The 20,198-nt window shown below is 44.3% G+C and overlaps 1 protein-coding gene, 2 long non-coding RNA genes and 1 other non-coding gene across 4 annotated transcripts; 2 read left to right on the plus strand and 2 right to left on the minus strand.

The window, feature by feature from the left end:
- Positions 1–2,121: 2,121 nt before the first annotated feature.
- Positions 2,122–7,458, minus strand: bbs1 (Bardet-Biedl syndrome 1). The gene is made up of 6 exons (XM_060036551.1): positions 6,683–7,458; positions 6,291–6,473; positions 5,770–5,901; positions 4,944–5,050; positions 4,127–4,247; positions 2,122–3,779 (listed from the first exon to the last, which is right to left on the minus strand). The coding sequence occupies exons 1-6, from the start codon at positions 7,061–7,063 to the stop codon at positions 2,949–2,951; spliced, it is 1,755 nt and encodes a 584-aa protein (XP_059892534.1). The 5' UTR covers positions 7,064–7,458; the 3' UTR covers positions 2,122–2,948.
- Positions 7,459–10,419: 2,961 nt separating this feature from the next.
- LOC132446428 (uncharacterized) lies at positions 10,420–11,923 on the minus strand. Its single transcript, XR_009522838.1, has 2 exons — positions 11,785–11,923; positions 10,420–10,929 (listed from the first exon to the last, which is right to left on the minus strand). It is a non-coding gene; the product is annotated as an uncharacterized LOC132446428 (long non-coding RNA).
- LOC132446427 (uncharacterized) lies at positions 10,821–12,006 on the plus strand. Its single transcript, XR_009522837.1, has 2 exons — positions 10,821–10,938; positions 11,793–12,006. It is a non-coding gene; the product is annotated as an uncharacterized LOC132446427 (long non-coding RNA).
- A 6,359-nt stretch (positions 12,007–18,365) lies between these two features.
- LOC132447115 (U6 spliceosomal RNA) lies at positions 18,366–18,471 on the plus strand. The gene has a single exon (XR_009523046.1). It is a non-coding gene; the product is annotated as a U6 spliceosomal RNA (small nuclear RNA).
- Positions 18,472–20,198: the final 1,727 nt, after the last annotated feature.

Genomic DNA, 20,198 nt, shown 5'->3' on the forward strand with positions numbered 1-20,198 from the left:
TTAGGAAAGAAAATTCTCAACACGAGGAGATACAAATGGCTACAGGATTTCATGACTGTAGAAGAAGGGGTCAGAAAATATGTCCGTCCAAATTCTGCATTTTCTGTTAATTGTTATAGCTCCCCCTATGGCCCAATCTGGGTACAAATTGGAAAGGTTTCATTTTCAGTTAATTGTTTAACCACTCCCTATAACCCGATATGGATACAATTTGGCGGGGTTCATCTTGACCCATGTGCCTTTGACTACATCAAGTTTGATGAGGATTGGTTTAAGTTAACCTTGCCTTTTGGCATTAACTTAATTTTGGACGATTTTAAGCCTCTGGCAGCCATGTTGTTCTGTCAATCAACTTAATTTTACTTGAGCAGTTGCAACTTTGGTCCCGTGCCTGGTCATTGTCCTCCAGCTGGGACAGGTCTCTCACCTCGCAGGCCTGGGCGATCCTCTTCACAGCAACCAGGTTTCCCACTACCATGGACGCAGGACCGACCTCTGTGCCCTGCCCTGAGACCGGCCTCAGCAGTCAGCGTCACGTTATCCTCATCACACTCATCATCACTGTTCATTATTATCATCTGCAGGGTCAGCGTCACGGCCCTCATGACCGACCACCTACCGGCTTGTTTCTGCCGGGGCTTGGGCAGGTGGGTGACGCAGGTGTGGGGGCACATGAGCACGTTGCAGGGGTGCAGGAAGCCCTCCAGGAAGCGCTGCTTGGTCTCCGAGATCTGGATGCCCCCCAGCGGGGCCTTGGGTAGCGTGTTGGCGGGGACCAGCGCCAGACAGTGCACCCCCACCTGGTGGATGCTGTCAATGGCCTGCAGGGACATCACACAACTACGTCGCACAATCAGGACTAACAGGTTTTTGTATGCATGTATAGACATTTCCGTTCAAAAGTTTGGGCTCACCCAGACAATTTAATGTTTTCCATGAAAACTCACACTTTTTTTAACAGTTTTTAGCTGTGCTTGTGTAATTGCACAAGGGTTTTCTAATCATCAATTAGCCTTTTAACACGATGAGCTCAACAATGTACCAGTAGAATCAAAGGAGTGATGGTTGTGGAAATGGGCCTCTATGTCGATATTCCATAAAAAATCTGCCGTTTCCAGCAAGATAGTCATTTACCACCTTAACAATGTCTAGTTTTTATTTTTGATTAATTTAATGTTCTCTTCATTGAAAAAAACTAATGAAATTTCTAAATGACCCCAAACTTTTGAACGGTAGTTAATCATTTATCTATCGCATTTTAAATTATGTAAAATGTATGTTGTATACAGCATTTAAGACAATATATAGTGTAAAAATATACCATGTTGAATAGTGCATGAATATGACGTGCCATATGTCATCTTGAGACTGACATTTATGAAGCAGAGTTGTGTGGGGTGAAGCTGTGAACAGATTGTGTGTATTATAGATCAGTATGCTGCGATGAACATGATGTGTGTATTAATGTTTATCAAAGAGCATGTGTGTATTAAAGAGCATGTGTTTATTAAAGTGTATTGAGGACCATGTTGTGTGCATTAAAGAGCGTGTTGTGCGTATAAAGGACCATGTTGTGTTTATTAAAGCATTAAGGACCATGTTGTGTGTATTTAATTGTATTAAGGGCCATGTGTGTATTAAAGTGTATTGTGGACCATGCTGTGTGTACCAAAGTGTATTAAAGACCATGTTGTGCGTGGTATAGATAAAGACGGGCGGGGCCGTCTGGAGCACGTGGCTCATCCAATCTCATCCTCTCATTCTGTCGTCACTGGGGATTTGTCCTAATATATGTAGAGGTTCCACTGCTTGTTGACAGGCACCAGAAAGCAGATGGAAGAGCAGCTCTGCTATTGGCTAACCAGCTTACAGCTTGCGGTAGGGTTAGGAATCATGGTACTCGCATGACTAAAACACTTTATTTTGTATGTAATGAAAAACAATAGTTTATAATTCATCACCAAATAGCTCATGTTAAGCTTTACCAACCAGGCTACTCGCTGTGATTCTCGCCCATGTGTTATTGCCACGTGTTGAGATTGCCTAGTGTGAGGGCGTCCTTAGAAAAGGAGAAAGTTGCAAAAACAGGTCTGAATAGCATTTTCAAATAGACTCTCGGAATGTGTTTAAATAGATTTATTTTATTTAACTTTTCAATAGCAGTATTTATTCCCTGAGTTTTTGGTCGCAAAACAAACTATTATACTTTGGTTGTGCGCTTCTACACAACAAATGGAATGAATAATTTTCGTTAACCTAATATACCGTATATTGACACATAGAATAACAATACATCACCTATTTATGGATTTTTCAAAAATAGTAGATCCATCACATACAAATGTTGATTCTAAAACAAAAAACATAACTTCTTTCATATTGATAAAACCTTCCTATACTCAAAGTTATGATATTATTAAAATGTAATGAGATTACGATAATTATATTTTCTGCTTCTATATAGTAACTTCACATACGGTTTCACAGTGATTTTGGAAGAGTAGGGGTTCATCAGGGAGAATTACATTCAACCGTAAGCTCTCAATGGTGCAAATAAGGACCTTTCCAAAGTCTGGCTTGTCAATTTTTAGAATAGAGAAAAGCAACTGAATCAAATAAATAAGAAATAATGAATGTAGTGTATTCAACACAACTGAAATGTTATGTTTTGTCCAAATGTGTATAGTGTGAATCGTGTTTGACAATTATTAACAAAATGTATTGATTTGACACTTCAAAGCCATCATGAGGACATCAAATCAGTGGCGTCAAGTCACTGCAATTTGAGTATCAGACGGCCCTGATCCTTGGAGGTGCTGGAATACCTAATACCCATAAGCATCGGCCAGGTGGGCTGGCTGGCAGGTGTGTGTGTGCGTGTGTGTGTGTGCGTGTGTGTGTGCGCGTGTGTGTGTGCGCGTGAGTGTGTGCGCGTACGTGGTTCCGTCTCACTCCAGCGCCAGCCCCTCGCTGACGGGCATGTTGATGTGCGCGGTCAGCAGCGGCGCCGTCTTCCCGTCATGCAGGACAAACACCTTGATGACGTCCGAGATGCCCTTGTCGCTGGTGCACTCCACCAGCGTCTCGAAGGGGTACACCAGGCCCGGCACCAGCAGCGGGATCCGGAAGTAGGGCGTCCGCATGCTGTACAGCCCGCCGTCGTACAGGAAGCTCACCGTCAGGTTCAGGATGGGCCGGCTGGCGGCCGTGTTCTGCACGTTGAGCGTGAGCTTGAACGCCGGGCCCAGCCCCTGCACCACGGCGTTGAGCTTGAGCGGCGCCGCCGGGTTGGCCGACATGGGCGTCAGGCTGGCCTCCAGGGCCCTGACGTAGGCCTGGGCCGCCGCCAGACGCACGCGGCTCAGGTCCATCTGGAAGGCGCGGTGCATGGCGGTGCCGTGCTCGCGCTCCCGCAGCGTCTGGTCCACGTACAGCTTGGTCTTCTTGGGCACGTTGAGCCGCACGCTCTGGGCCGGCGGCGGGCCCGGGGCTGCGTCGCGCTCGTCGAACGCCGCCGTGCGCTTCAGGATCTTCACCGCCAGGCCGCCGCCCTTGGTGGTCATGACCAGCGCCCCGTCCTCGCGGCCGTAGCGGCCGAAGCGCAGGCCGGTGACCACGTCGGGGCTCTTGATGGTGCTGACCAGGTTCTTGTCCCGGTAAAGGTGCACCTCGCAGTTGGCCAGGCCCACCAGCACGGCCTGGAAGCCCCGGGTGGGGAGGTCCATGGTGGCCATGGTGGTGATGGGGGCCGGGAGCTGGGCCGTCCACAGCTTCTTACCCTGGAGAGAGGAGGAGGAGGAGGAGGAGGAGGAGGAGGAGGAGGAGGAGGAGGAGGAGGTGGAGACGTCTCTGGTTACAACCATCAGCCGCCGGGTGACACACGCTTACGCTGTCTCTCTGCGTGTGTCTGTGTGGTCTACATGCTCAGCTTGTGATTAGAGAAACCAAATGTTTGTCAAATGTTGACGTGACGCTTGGCTGGTCGCTCCACACTCCACAACAAACTCTGGATAACACTAACATGTTGATTAAACAGAGCTTTGCATTAATGCTAAAAATAAGTACAGAAGCCTTGCTAAGGTTTCCATGCAGTTTTTCTGTTCAGTGCCGTCCAAAGTGACGTTACCTTCTGTGTGAAGCCGTATAGTCGTTCTTCGGCACAGCCCACCACCACGTTCTTGCCGACCCTCACCAGCCCCACGGGGTGGGAGGACAGCTCGATGCAGTACTTGGGTTTGGATGACTCCCTGCAGAGGGGGGGGAACCTCATAATGGGCACAGGAGGTAGAGCTATCGTCTGGAATGCTGCTGGTGCGCTGCCCAGCTACTCTTAGCTACAGGTCAGGGGGGCTGCAGAGGAACTCGTTGATCCCATCCTTTGACTTTCTGGCAGAGAGCCCTGAGGGCAGACTTTGCTGCATTCTGTAGTTTGCATATTTTTATTGTGCGAACTAGCGACCTGCATAATACCCACGTGCACACAGTGCTTTTAAAATTGTAATAGTGATGCGAGTGGCCTCACTGGTAAGATAAGCGCTGTATAAATGCAGGTCATATACCATCAAAAGCCTTTGATGGTAGTTACAAAGCGCCTGTCAAACTGGATTTACGTACCCGATAAACGATAAAACAGCAATAATACTGTACTCAAGTTTTGTATGTACTGTACGTTATGAAGGTCATTATGAAAGAGCAAACATAATCACATACGGGATCATGTTCTGCTGAAGAACACTTAACAAGCAGCGTGGTAAAATATAAAAGTGAATACAGTACTGAACTCACAGCATAATGTCATCATCTTACCAATGACACAGGGTGAATCGGGCTACTAAACGTCTGCCTTCCAGTACCTATGTATTTATTTGTCTCTCTCCTCTGCCATGATAAATCTTTACATGCGCCTACACAGGGGTTCGTGAGTGATAAAGTGACGGGTTTACCTGCGGAGGATGTAGATGTTTCCATTGCGGCAGGCCACCGTGATGCGGAACTCCACGTCAAACTGGCCCGTCACGTCCATCATGGTGGGAGCGCTGGGCAGCGACAGCTGGAGAGCAACACACAAGCAAGAGAATACGACTACTTCTACAAAGGCTCTTTAGCAACCAATATGCGACTGAAAGGGGAATGGGAAAATATACCCAGACCCCAGACAGACCCAGACCCCAGACAGACCCAGACCCCAGACAGACCCAGACCCCAGACAGACCCAGACCCCAGACAGACCCAGACCCCAGACAGACCCAGACCCCAGACAGACCCAGACCCCAGACAGACCCAGACCCCAGACAGACCCAGACCCCAGACAGACCCAGACCCCAGACAGACCCAGACCCCAGACAGACCCAGACCTCAGATAGACCCAGACCCCAGACAGACCCAGACCCCAGACAGACCCAGACCCCAGACAGACCCAGACCCCAGACAGACCCAGACCCCAGACAGACCCAGACCTCAGATAGACCCAGACCCCAGACAGACCCAGACCCCAGACAGACCCAGACCCCAGACAGACCCAGACCCCAGACAGACCCAGACCCCCGATAGACCCAGACCCAGACCTCAGAGAGACCCAGACCCCAGACAGACCCAGACCTCAGATAGACCCAGACCCCAGACAGACCCAGACCCCAGAGAGACCCAGACCCCAGACAGACCCAGACCTCAGACAGACCCCCAACAGACCCAGGCCCCCAACAGACACAGACCCCCAACAGACACAGACCCTAGGCAGACCCATACCCCCCACAGACCCAGAGCGCCTACCTTAGAGAGGATGGTGAAGGCCTCGGGGTCCAGGATGTACACGTCGTTGCTCTCCGTTCCGATCACCAGACAGCTGACCCCGTCCTCGTCCGCCGAGCTCTTCTTCAGCGTCCCGATGCACGTGATCACAGTCTGCACACACACACACACACACACACACACACACACACACACACACACACACACACACACACACACACACACACACACACACACACACACAGAAACACACACACACACACACACACACACACACACACACACACAGAAACACACACAGGAGGTACTTTCAATTGTACTTCTTCCCATGGTTCCAGTTCCTGCAATGCATTGAAAGTTTAAACCCCCAATTTACTGACACCCAGAAAACAGTATGACTGGTTGCAGTCTTTTGGCTAAAATGTGAAGAGGATAAGTTACAATTAAGTCCATAAAAACAGCTTGTTGTATCTAAAGGGATCGGGCTTCGAACGCTGATCGGTTCACTCAATAGAGCGAATAGATAATGCTATTGTCATTACCTGTCTTCGTATGGGTTGCTGCTTGTGCAGGCTCACAAACTCCTCCATGTCCTGTGTCTCCAGACCCAGGTACCGCAGGGAGCGCACCGAGAGCGGGACGTCGGCCGTGTCGCGTATGCCCTCCAGCAGCTCCTTCAACGCCAGCGGATCGATCTGCCCCTCCCTCGCCTGCTGCCACACGTCCTGCAGGCGGCGGAGGTCGGAGGTGAAAGGAACGCGGTTTGTTGACATGCAATGAGAGACAGTTAAAGAGTAAAATGTTATTCAGGTCGTTTTCTCTGTAAAACAGCAATATAACGGGTTAAACCAGGGAACCAGACACAAGTACAAGAAATGATTGAACACAAACCAGATTAGAGGTTACTCAATAGGTGTAGTGTGTAGTCACGCACCTGTTCCAGAGCATTGATCTCAAGGCTTGGTAGTGTGAATTTGAAGTAGGGTCTGAGGTTCTTGTACACATAGATAAAAGGACCAGAGGCAACAGCAATAGCAGGGATACGAGGTTCGTGCAGGTCCATGAGAAATGACACCAAGCCAGTGGGCAGATCCAGTAGCGTGCTCTCATTCATCAGCGCTGTTCCGCGGTACACCTTCAGTTTCATGTTGGAGGAGCCCGTGCCCAGATCTCCAATAACAAGTCTGTTCTCTCCGTCCCCGTTTAGGTCCGCAAGGTCTATACATGATGAGAATGTGTAGAGATTCGCCACCGGATCGTAATGAGCGTCCAGCCACTTACTCGATTCGGCGTTCATCTCGGTCCCTGAAGACATTTTTGAGTCTGACCGTAATGTGTGTTTATCCTTTTATAAACTCGAAAACTTGTGTCTCAAAGAATGCCAATTAATAAATGTATTGTAACGTTATCTCTATATTGGAATTGTAGAGCTTCCGCGCCGTTGTCAAGGGAACCAGGGTTGTTGTGTCGTCGTCGTTGTTGTCAAGTGCTAGCGATCCGCCTAATTACATGATTGTTCAGTTATATTAGCCAATTACATTTTCTCGAATTTCTTTAGACATATTTCGTGGATGTTATATTTAAACAGATTCGGTATTTTAAAGCCCCAAGCAATGTGCTTTTAGCTGTAATCCTACTGTTTAATCCTGAAATCGGCTTTCCCTCCGCCTTTCTCCCAAGGTCGCATACTGATGACGTTGTACTCGTCGCTGTTTACACCACCATTGGCTCCAAGATAAATCGCTCATCTCAAGACATTTGCTACAGTTACAGTACGACGAAGCTGCTTGAATTCAAATTCAAAGTACATTTTATATATAAGGTTGATATTATTTACGCTGGGGCTTTCTTGCCGTCACTTGATTTGTGCTTGGTCAAGTTGCCAAAATGGCTAAAATAAGGAAATACGTTTCCTAAAATGGGGTTACAGGGAAATAAATGTGGTCGACCCCTGAATTAGAAATTAGTCGTATATTGGTGATAAGGCACCCTATAGAATGATGGGCCCCGAAATTGTGATTTTTCTTATTTTCATAAATGATGGGATGTATATCGAATTGACATAATTTAACATAAATTTGATTCACATTTAAAGCTTTCGCACTTGTATTTAATTATAATGCAAACAACGTATGTTTATGTGACTTTTGTTAGCCACATGGCCAGGCCAACAAATGTGCCCAGTGGGCTTTACAAACACACAAACCTAGCCAATCCCTTATAGTTCTGCACAATATAGATTGGTTCTCATCCTTTTTTGAGCAAACGCCCCCCTGACATTATCCTGATCCTCTGGCGCCCCCCCCAATAAAAAAGGAATACATTTACTAACAACCCCACTCACACTCGTGTTATACTGCTTAAAGGCGTCAATGCATCGTTTTTCATTGATTTTGCGGTGGTCACTAATTAATGAATGCCCTCTGAGTCATGACAGGCAAATGTCTCACCTCTGATTGGACAGCACTGTCCATCAATGTGATAAACCCAATTAAACTTCCAGAGCGACACAGGAGAGAGCGCACCGCAAAAACAGATCGCGGTGCCTATATATTTTGTACGTTTTTTCACTATTTTTTTTGAAAACCATGAAAGTTTCACATCCTAAAAAATTTAGAAAAAAAAGAACGTTCCCAGCACCCCCCGAGGTTGTGCGAACGCCCTCCAGGGGGCGGTACCGTCCTAGTTGAGAAACCAGGATAGAACATGTACTGGAACAGTAGAGAAAAGTATGTGGTGCCGTTTGTGAAAACTCTGTTACAATTTTTTAGCTGATACATTTACAACATTTAGCTCACTTTCCTCACATTTAGCGCATTTTCCTGACATCTGAGAGAAAAATTCATGTAAAACAACACGTTATATGTAATTGTCAACAATATGTTCAAATGTACAAAATCCATGTTAGAAATGATATATACATTTTATGTCTAAATGTAAATGTTATATCTAAATATAAAGCGTCTTAGAGTACCATATTAAGCGCTATATAAATTTCATTTATTATTATTATAAATGTTAAATATAAATGTTACATTTATATCTAAATGTTACATTTTAAATGTAAATGTTAAATCTATATCTAAATGTTAAATCTAAATCTAAATGATAAATCTAAATGTTAAATGTAAATGTTAAATCTATATCTAAATGTTAAATCTAAATCTAAATGTTAAATCTAAATCTAAATGTTAAATCTAAATCTAAATGTGACATATAAATCTAAATGTTAAATGTGAATCTAAATGTTAAATGTTAAATGTGTCGCCAAGTGTAAAGCTTTTTAGAAAATATTCAAATCCCCAGGTAAACCACGCCCACTGCAGACTGCAATAGCTTCAAATCGCGCGGCAAAGATCGCAGGCCAGGCATGGCCGGTTCTCTGGGAGTCCTAGACATCGAACGGGCGAGCAGCTGTACGGGCTGCACTCCAGGGTGTAGCTCCCCCGGTCCAGTCCACAACAGCAACGGTAAGTTAAGTTGTTTTAATTTGAGTTCTTTATGCATACTGGACGAGGGCGTAAGCCGCTGTTAGCTAACCCAGCCAGTTAGCTGTGTGACATATGCTAGCTGAAGTTTTGTTATCCACTCCACTGTAAGGACTTTCTGTAGCATAGTGGTTGCCAACTTACCAGTGACAAAACCACGTCACAAATACACGAGTGTATTACTCGGTGTGAAAATGTCCACACCGCGGCATACGTTGGGCCGAATTGAAAAAGGAAACCGCTTTAACGAAATACCGGTAATATTTCCACATTGATTGATATAATAACGGGATGGGAAGGGGGAATGGTTGTTTCAGGAGGGGGATGATTTTGATCATTTTAATTCCACAGGGGGGTGCCATGATCCCCCCCCCCCCTCATTCCCCCGCCTCAACTCGAGTGGTGTTGTATACAACAGTTAGTTCCGACCAATTTTGATCATTTTAATTCCACAGGGGGGTGCCATGATCCCCCCCTCATTCCCTCTCAACTCGAGTGGTGTTGTATACAACAGTTACTTCCGACCAAGTTATTTGATTGGACAAGAGGCTTTCCATGATGTGGTCGATAGGGTTTACATGTGGTCCATAGTGTTTAAATGTGGGCGATAGTGTTTAAATGTGGGCGATAGTGTTTAAATGTGGTCGATAGGGTTTACCTGTGGTCCATAGTGTTTAAATGTGGGTGATAGTGTTTACATGTGGTCGATAGGGTTTACATGTGGTCGATAGGGTTTACATGTGGTCCATAGTGTTTAAATATGGTCCATAGTGTTTAAATATGGTCGATAGTGTTTAAATGTGGTCGATAGTGTTTACATGTGGTCGATATTGTTTAAATGTGATTGATAGTGTTTTTTATATATGGTCGATAGTGTTTAAATGTTCTTTTCCCTCACTCTCCACCTCATCCCTAACTCTCCACCTCAAGCTGGTGTGTAGTGAGCGTTCTGGCACCGATTGGCTGTCGTGAATCACCCAAGTGGGTGCTACATATTGGTGGTGGTTAGTGAGGTCCCCCCTTCACTTTAGGCGTCTTTGAGTGTTATTAATTATTATTATTCTTCATGTTTAACCTCTGTTTTCCTTTTATTCCTAGTCTGTTTTACATAATTTTGAATGATGACTATATGCTCTGTAAGGTGACCTTGGGTGTATAAATGTATTATTATTATTATGAGTGCTGGCTCCGCTGTTTATGTTCTAGCTAGCTAGTGTGTGTTTGTGTTGCTTGGCAACAGTTCAGTCCCAGTCCAGTTGCGGATCTATTTGTGTTGGCGGAGCCAAATAAATCATTAAATAAACAAACAAATGTTAACTAATTAATGGTGCTTGTAGAACTGTGCTATATTTTCCTTTAATTTTCTTTAAGTTAAAAGGTGTTAATAAATGTTTAATGGTTTTGAGTGCATTATGCCGAATGTTTATTTTCCTATGGCCTGTATTTTATTTTCATTTGAGTATGTACGTTTTGGTTGTTTTCTTAATGTGACCTTTGAACCGGAGGGTTAAAAGGTCGGCAGCTCGGCAGCTGGGTGGGAAGGAGGTGTGAACCAGGAAGAGTACGGACGGCTAGTGCGAGCTCGTGAACCATTTATACCGGCTTAGATCTATACATGCGATAATACTCTGTCTAGGATATAGACTAGAGGTATACTGTTTAGGTTGTCGGATAGATAACCACCAGATCAGGCCTAAAAAATGTTTTTGTTTGGTTCCGGTTTCCGACCGACCCTGTCAATTTATGTGCGACCCAAATTATTTTATGAGCCATATATTTTTTTTTTATGCAAACTATAATCACGTTTCGAGTGAATTTTCTCGTTTTGAAATGAAAACAACATACCTATCATTCGCTGCCGCTGGAAAAAATAAAATAAAAAAATAAAATAAATTCCCTACCTACCCATGACCTCAACTGACAACCAACAGGAACCAAACTTTTTTTTTTTTTTAGGCCTCAGTGATCGTGTATGTATGTATATTGATGTTCTTCTCATCACGAAGATCACAGGCTGCCCACTGCCCTCCCTGGAAGAGCTTGCCAGCTCCCGCTGCCGAAACAGGACCAGATCCATTCTAAAAGACGCTGCGCACCCTGCTCACCACCTGTTCGATCTGCTTCCCTCTGGCAGGCGATACAGTTCAATGAAATCACACACCACCAGACTAACCAACAGCTTCTTCCCCTGGGCCATACGTACGCTAAACAAAAAATAACCCCTGTGCAATACATAGACAACCACATGAACGATCACCACTACCTTTGGACATTCCTCATTATGCTTACCTTCCTGGACCTGCTGCTATATAGATATATGTGGGCAGAAGGGGTTGTTGTCTGGGAGGGAGGGGAGGGTGTAGGACACTTAAATGTGCTTTAAGTGGAAGGCAGGGGGAGGGGTTATTGGGGTTATTGTTATTGTTATATATTTATTAATATTTCGTACTGTATTCTATTCATTCTTTTTATTTTATTTTTAAAAAGCACTGAACAAGGTCTGCACCTTAATTTCGTTGTGTAAATACACTGTATTTAACCCAATGACAAATAAAGATTCTATTCTATTCTGAGGTTTACAGGAGATGCTGAACCTGCATCCAGACGTGGACGCGGCGAAGCCTGAGTGCGGTTAAGTGGGATATGTGCCCAAATAAGGATCTTGCCGGTCGTTTGGATAAGACGCCAGCATGAGGATCTTGCCGGTCGTTTTGGATAAAACGCCAGCGTGGACCAGTCGACACGAGGACCGCGACTGTCCGCTCGCTTCCACACACACACACACGCACTCCTCCAAGTGAGGTGAAAGGTACATTTGTTGTTTGTTTGCTCCTGTGAGTGAAGCGGCCGTTCTGTTTTTGGCCTCCACGTACCCAAGCGACGACACAGGCCTGCAACGTGGGGATAAATAGTTTGTGCCGGCATAGGACTTTATATTGCACATATATTGTACATTATCTTTCCAAAATGCATTTGATTCCTTGTGTGAATTGGTTTACTTGTGGGTCGATGCACAGAATGATTCATGTTGATGTTTAACGTGTTAATACAATGAAACCTATCTTTCATAGTAAATTATGTGTGTTTTTATTGTAATTACCAGGCCAGTGATTCCTGTTTATTAGGGGTTTAGTTCTACAATACTCTACGAGACACTACAATACAACTAAACATAAAATCGGGTAGATTACCACATATAGGGTGTGGTCAGTTTAGGCCCCGTCCACACGAAGCCGAAACAGGCGAAACCGTTACGGTTTCGATCTATCCGGTTTCGCAGTATCTCCGTAAAGACGAAGCCAAGCGAAACCGGGTAGATCTGTAGAAACGCTGTAGTACACATTCCAGGCCCATAAGGGGCGCTGCTTCTGCTACAGAAATCCTTGTTGTTGTGAGTTCTGAGACTCCGCGGGCTTAACAGTCATTGGCTAGAGGGTCGAGGGGTGGGGCGATGACGTCATGGTTTACGGTTTCAGGCGGTTTCAGGCGTCCACACGAATCCAAAACGAAACCGGGTAGATTTGAGATTTCAGAAGTTTGCGGTTTCGGTCAGCGGATTCGCCGGCTTCGTGTGGACGGAAGGCCGAACCGTACAAGACCTTTGCGGTTTCGCCATGAAATCGGCTTCGTGTGGACGGGGCATGTGAACTTGGGAGCGTCCCAGTTAACGTTTGGGTTAATTAGAAGATCATGTCCATAGCCATGGCATAGGGGCGCTACATATATATAAGCAATATCACACTCGAGGTCGTGCTGTTGTAGTGCTGATATTAGTGATTTTACTGATATATTGGGCAGGCGGAGTCAGACGAGACGTTTAGAAGTTGAGCCTCTGCGTGCTGCAGCCCGGACTCGTAAAAACCGCCCAATCTGGCAGCGCCGCCTGCACGTCCTCCATGTTCTGACCTCAGCTAATCACTGAGACCAACTGAAACGAAGCCGATACGGAACGTAAACTGATTCTGAAAAAAGTATAAAGGTAATCGAAATTAGGTCTTCCGATAATTTAAGATACAAGTGTGTTATTTGTTAAATAGTTTGAACGAAGGTTAACGTTACGATGTCAGAGAAGGCGACGGCGTCCGCCCATTGACTCAGCCGACATTGTAAAAAAAAAAAAAAAAATGCCGAAAAAGCGTAATAGTTTAAAAAGTTTAAAGAGTTGAAAAACGCCGAGAGGTAGCCATCATGCGGTCAAATAGCTGGACGTTTTCATAGTTGAATAGTTTCTGTAGCTGAAAGCATAAGAAGTATGCTTAAAAAGAACGGTAGCCTAGATGTGTTTGCAGTAGCAAACACACTTATAAGTTGGACCAATACAATATGTTGAACATTGTTGCAGGCGACCAACGCAGTAACCCAGAACGAGGCAAGACGACAGAGGGGAAGATTTTCATCAGTAGCCTATTCGGTGAGTAGGCTACTACGGTTCACTTGTGTGTTCCTTGTATGCACTCAGTGGCGTCACTAGGCTGTTTTATTCGGGGCTAAAGCCCCGGATCTAATTTGATTAGCCCCGAATCTTTTTTGTTAAAATAAGAAAAAAAATCTACATAATATTTTTTTTTTTTGCTGCATGCAGAGCCTGTGCTATATCCACACGTCGCACATGCCCCCATTTGTTAGGACTCTTGCATAGCTTACTGCTAGGAATTTCTGTTCTACTGCTCAAGATTTTAAGTCATGAATTTATGAACTTGCATTGAAGAAAATATATCCGTTTTTTGTGGTCTGTAAATAGGCCAATCTATGAGGCTAAATAGTAGGGATGGGCAAAATGATTCTTTTCCGGGAACTAGTTCTTTCAGTTCAGTTCACTACAACGATTCGTTTATTTGATTCGGTCGTTTTGATTCGTTCGTGACGTCAGATTACATCTTAAAAAAAAAAAATAATAAAAAAAAAAAAAAATTTTGATTGGTCATGGTTAAGACCGCAGTCCGCCGTTTGGAGATGGCTGCTATTTAGTATATCGAACGTCCCACCAATATTTATACCACTTGCTTACTCTCTATATTTCATTCATGGTTTTACATTTTTAAATTTATTTTACTTTACATTTAATTCTTCATTGTTCAGGCATTACAGAACTTGCATGGTCATAAATAAAAAATACGAACTGCAGTTTAATTTCTTTGTTTGTTCTTAAATTGACGTAGAATGGAGCAAAGACTCCTGGGATTGGGAAATGCGTTTATCCAATAAACAGATGGAGGTCAAGTCTATTGTCGAATGGTATGACCCAAGATACGTCAGACAGAGAAAGCGCGCATATTCGACGGTACCGCCTTGTCATTGGTTTACCCAGGTGCCATTCCAACACCATTGCTACCTCTCATTGGCTGAATCTTTGAGCACGTTGTAGACTCAATCAATATAAGTCGCGGGGAGACGGAGCTCTGTTCGTTTGTATATTTTATTTTCGTGACCATATGTTTGGTTTATGTTAAAAAAAAATAATCAAAGAACCAGTTCTTCTTGTTTTGGGGAACCAGTTCTTGTCGTTCACGTTCGGGATTCGTTCGTTGTAACGAATCAGTCGCGACCGACACATCCCTACTAAATAGCATGCCAATATTGATGACTGATTGTGTCAAGTGTCTAAGGATGAATGCTAACATGATTTGTTTCCAAATTTTGCCTTAAGTTACAATTTAGCTAACTAGCTAGCTGCTGCCCTTTTCGATTCCAATGCCGACTGTCATTTCATTACCAATGTTAAGTGTCATAAATAGTTAACACTGGTGCTGAGTCATGATTCCTAAAAAAGAAATACCCAAAACATGTGATATGTTTTCAATTTGCAGAAGATTTTGAAAAATCCAGGATGCCTGAGAGCCTTACTGCATTATATTCCATAATAGTTGTTTCTTTAGGAACCTGAATGTTGTCTTTTCCTTCACAGAAAAAAAAATATTTCCACCATAAAATGATGCAGAAAAGGCACAGATAGATTAATAAAAATCCACCAGAATGCAGGAAATTAAGTGTTTGACGCTCAAACATTTCTGGGGGAGCACCCCCATACCCCCCACCTATAATTTGTCTCCCAAAATGTTGAAATGAAACCTAGCCTATATGACCCTGTACGCAGGTTGCATACAATAATCCATAGATATGTTGTTTTTACTTTTTGGATTAAAAAGAAGGCATGTCAGCAAACTCAATGTCAGCCCTTAGTATGATTATCATTTCATCATAGATTGGCCCTTTGTGAAAATGAGTTTGACACACCTGATATAGGTAATGTAAGGTCTGTCTCACTTGTAGTCATTTTACTCTGCAATAACTTGAATGGAACTTTAGATGTCTGGGGATAAGCAGCAGTCGGGTAGCTATTCAAAGCTATAATTACCTGCCTATTTTGTTTATTTAGGTAAAGCATTATGAAAAAAAATGCAAGCGCAATGAAGTATACAACAAAATTTGCCGCACGCGCACTGTCCTATTCCCTCTTGGGCTAAGCCTCGGATGTTTCAGAAACCTAGAAACGCCCCTTATGCACCCCCTTGATAAGCCAAGGGGTTATATAGATGTAAAATATATATCTCTTTTAAGTGGCGCATTAGAAAATGTCTTGAGTGTTATAAAAGAAACAGTTAATATTATGGTAGGCCTACTCTATATAATTTTTCTGGATGATGGGATTTCAGTTGTATGGGTTTTGTCCGATGATACAACTGAAATCTCAACATCCAAACTTTAGAGACATTCTTCAAATCCGCTTATTTCAGTAGCAGTCACATTAAATGGCATAGATTACTATGTTGACGATCATATAAGACAAATGACCAAGTTTAAAATGGATCGTAAAATAAAAGTAGGCCTATGCATCTTGTCTTCACGAGGTTCAGTTGATACGGGATCAGTCCATCGCTCAGAGCCGGAAGCGGGTTCGATGTTCGGTTTTCATTTAGCCCGCAATCGGATTGATCAACAGAATTTAACTTCATCACGGGTGTCTGTACGTATGTTGAGGACAGTATAGGACACCGTATCGACCAAACTTCACGGCTGCTATCTGTTTTAGGGACCGTCTACAAAGTACACCCCACAGACTGATGGCATACACGTTACCATGGAATTGTCTCAGGAAAGAAATCACCACAAATCAACAAATATACATGTTCCGATTCCCGTAGTAGTTGCCAATGGTGCGCTTATACTTTCTACATTTTGCTGATATGTTGACTAATAGTAAAACTGAATGCAATTAATAGCTTGAAATATTCACCAAAAATCATTACAAAGACATTTTGTCATTCTGATTGCTGTAGTATTCGCAAATTGTGGGCTTTTACTGCAGGTCATTATTTGCTGATATTTAGCATTATAGCGAATAAGGATGCAATTAAGTTTGTAATATTCACCAAAAATCTATCCAATTCGAGGAGAAAGATGGTCATAGCTAAGGCAAGACCTTCTATTGGATACTGTCATAGCAGTACCTTTGTTAATCTTTGAATGAGACTATTGTATCTGTGTGTAATATTGGAACTCATTGAGAAGACGCTTGGTCAGTGTTTATACAGAAATTCTAAAGTTGAATTTAATACCTTTTTTACGGAAGCTCATAGCATTCACAGGAGTAAAAATAGCTCTGTCTCTTAATGACGAGATAATTATCTCCATAATTACGAAATACTATCATTATTACGAGATAGTATGTCATTATTATCTCTTCGAATTGGATTTGCTGTTTAAGTCTTGATACAGCTCTAATTGCAGGTTTGTGGTGTAGGTTTCCAACGTTTTTAATGAACCTATCCCTAGTATTCTTCAGAATTCCATTTTAAAGAGGCCAGAAACACGCACAAAAAAAATCATTTCTATCATTATCTGTTCCAAAGATGAATTTATTTTTATATTTGCATTTTAATTCCCATCACTAATTGTTTTTGATTTATTTTATTTGAATATTTTTAACTATTTGTTTTGCCATCATGCAAGATATAAGCAAAATGTTACTTGCAGCAAGTAGCCGCCCACAGTTGGCAAGTAGCCTACTACAGCAACAGAATGAGAACAATTGTAGACGCTCCCTAAAACAGAACGTAGATAAAATCAGCCGGAACGTAGATACAAGTGCTGCTTTCGCACAGGTGTCGATAGCAAAAACTAAATGTCAGATTTTTGGTCAATACAGTGTCCTACACTGTACTCAACAAACTACACCCGTAACGAATTGCAATTGTGTTGATCAATCCGATTGCAAAACCGAATATCCGGCGAATATCAAACCTGCTGCTAACCAGCTCAGAGCCATAATAGGTCGCATGCTGACACCTAGCGGTAGCTTTTTGAATATCACTCTTAAAATGTAAAAACATTTCAATCAAAAAGCTAATGTTAGGGGTCAGCATGGGACCTCTCTTCTGGCCAATACTGCTCAGTAATCAAATTGATCCAATTATGTATTTTATGTTTTTATATATTTGATTTTTATCATGTGTAGAATTAGATCACAGTATTAGTCAATCTATAACTATGTGTTCTTGTTTGGCGACAGTGTTCTGACTTGTATTCAGGGCTAGACTCACTGTATCCCTAAACAGGTTGTGATCTATGGAGTTTGAATCGTTCCTTCTTAACCCTAGACCAGCGCCACCTCTTCCACCAACACCAGGTTGGAGCTGTGGGCTGCGCTGCCTGTTGAGAGGAACAGTCCTCCAGGGGACGGCAGCCGCGGCACCAGGAAGCAGCAAGCAGGAGGGGGAGGGGGGGTTGATCCCCAGACGGCCCCACACATTAGCGTTAAACCAACACTGTTCTCTTCTGGGTCTATAGCAGCCAGAGGGAGGGGGGAGGAATGCAGAGGGGGGGGGGCTGGCGAGGGGGTCATGTGACGCAGCCATAGGCTTGTCTTTTGTCTGCCTCTACCAATCCCACAGCCCAGAGTCCCGTCATGTCCTACCCAGAGTGCCTCGCGCGGTGGCTTTCCAGAATAGTCTCAACAACCATACCCATAACGTCCACTCTCCTCACACCACGTAGTGGAGCGGTGCGTGGGTCGGCTACGGCCGAGTAATGCAGCGTTAGTCTGTCTGGGTCTTTTGTTGCTCCACACCAACACAGACCCTTCGGTGTCTGAGCGGACGTATATCACTAACCCAGGATCAGGCAGTATTTGTGTTACTTCGGTATCACATATACTAAAATTGGAACGATACAGAGAAGATTAGCATGGCCCCTGCGCAAGGATGACACGCAAATTCGTGAAGCGTTCTATCTTTTAAGTTTTATTTCATATCGTAACTTATTATTTAATATTTAGTTTTGGGCGAAACAGCGACCCCTAGTGGCGGAGTGTGCCGCTACAGCGGTGAAACGCCGCCCCCTGGTGGCGGAGTAGACCGCTAAAGCGCTCCTCCGCTGTCCTGGACCACCGTTTACCAGGAGGATTTACGCCAGGAGGAGTTTAACTGCTCTTTCGGAATTACTCAAATGGCCCATTTTATCATTAACTTTATCCAGTCTGTAAAAACCAAAGATAAAACAATAAATGCAATGAATAAATGCAATCAGGATCAAAAGACTAAAAGATGAGATAAAAATGAGGTAAAAAGGTTATACTGAATTAAAGGCAAAAGAGTAGAGATGGGTCTTAAGATTATTATTGATTTCTTCCTTGCTCATTTCAAGGGAGTTTTTCTTGCCCTGGTGGGGGCTTGGGTAAAGGGGGGTAAACCATTCCAGGGGACTACCTCATGAAACTGATCGAAAGGATGCCAAGAGTGTGCAAATCTGTCATCAAAGCATAAGGTGGCTACTTTGAAGAATGTAAAATATAAAACATTCTGGTCTGTTGAGCATTTTCTTGTTTCCCACATAATTCCATGTGTTTCTTAGTTTGGATGACTTCAACATTAATCTGAAATGTTAAAAAAAAACAATTAAAAAAAAAACCATTGAATGAGAAGGTGTCCAAACTTTTGACTGGTACTGTATATCTTAAAAGTCACTTTAATGGAGTAACCTGTAATGCTTGTTTAATGCAGTGCTCGTTTAATGCTGTCGTGTCATTTGTTGTCATTGTAGATAGAGATATCTTTCGCCAAGATAAGGATTACGCCGTCGCAGCAGTCGTTCCTGCGGGCCTCCGATGCGGCGTCAGCCTTCACCGCCGCCATGGGGCCACGCGGGATCCAGGCTACCGCCAGGGCCAAGAAGCCGGGAGAGGTGGAGAAGGAGGCCCGAGCCCGCGTCGTCTCCGAGGGTCCTCCTTCTCCCCCATGCTGGTGCTGGGCTGCCACAGCATCCAGCTGGGCAAGTACCAGGGTCAGACCCTCAGATGGCCCCTGGAGAACGACGTGGGCTACGCCTGCCATGTGGTCGCCTGTCACCAGCGGGATTGGGAGACGAGTGCCTCGGACAACCCGCTGATGGCCAACAAGGACAGCCTCGCCCGGTATTCCTGCGCCCAACCCGCTTTTGCTGAGCATCTCTATTTCCGCCGGGAGCAGGAGGAGGCCCGGCCTCGTGCCACTCTGCCCGGGCGGGGGGGGGGCGAGGCGCTTGTTGGCTTCGGGCTGTTCAAGGAGGACACCCTGAAGGACCAGCGCCCTTCGGTTCCGCCGCCCCCCACAGAGGTGACGGACGAGGAGCTGGTCCGGATGCTCACTGACGTTGAAATGGGTAACTGGCACCACACCGGACGTGTCGCACTGTAACATTTGCCTTCGATATCTATTCTTTAAGTATTTTTTCATTTATTCATTGCATTGTGGCAACTTCTAGCCTACATTATCATTGTTATTACTGTTATGATTATCACACATTTTATTGTTTTATCTTTGGTTTTTACAGACTGGATAAAGTTAATGATAAAATGGGCCATTTGAGTAATTCCGAAAGAGCAGTTAAACTCCTCCTGGCGTAAATCCTCCTGGTAAACGGTGGTCCAGGACAGCGGAGGAGCGCTTTAGCGGTCTACTCCGCCACCAGGGGGCGGCGTTTCACCGC

This window comes from Gadus macrocephalus, chromosome 18, assembly GCF_031168955.1.
Source record: "Gadus macrocephalus chromosome 18, ASM3116895v1".
Taxonomy (NCBI): Eukaryota; Metazoa; Chordata; class Actinopteri; order Gadiformes; family Gadidae; genus Gadus; species Gadus macrocephalus.

What these genes read in the sequence shown, in the direction of transcription:
- bbs1 (XM_060036551.1), bottom strand. Translation starts at nt 7,063, where the DNA reads ATGTCTTCAGGGACCGAGATGAACGCCGAATCGAGTAAGTGGCTGGAC. An exon ending in AGATCAATGCTCTGGAACAG is followed by an intron (nt 6,474 to 6,682) that starts GTGCGTGACTAC and finishes CGCCGCCTGCAG; the next exon opens with GACGTGTGGCAGCAGGCGAG. An exon ending in AGCAACCCATACGAAGACAG is followed by an intron (nt 5,902 to 6,290) that starts GTAATGACAATA and finishes GTGTGTGTGCAG; the next exon opens with ACTGTGATCACGTGCATCGG.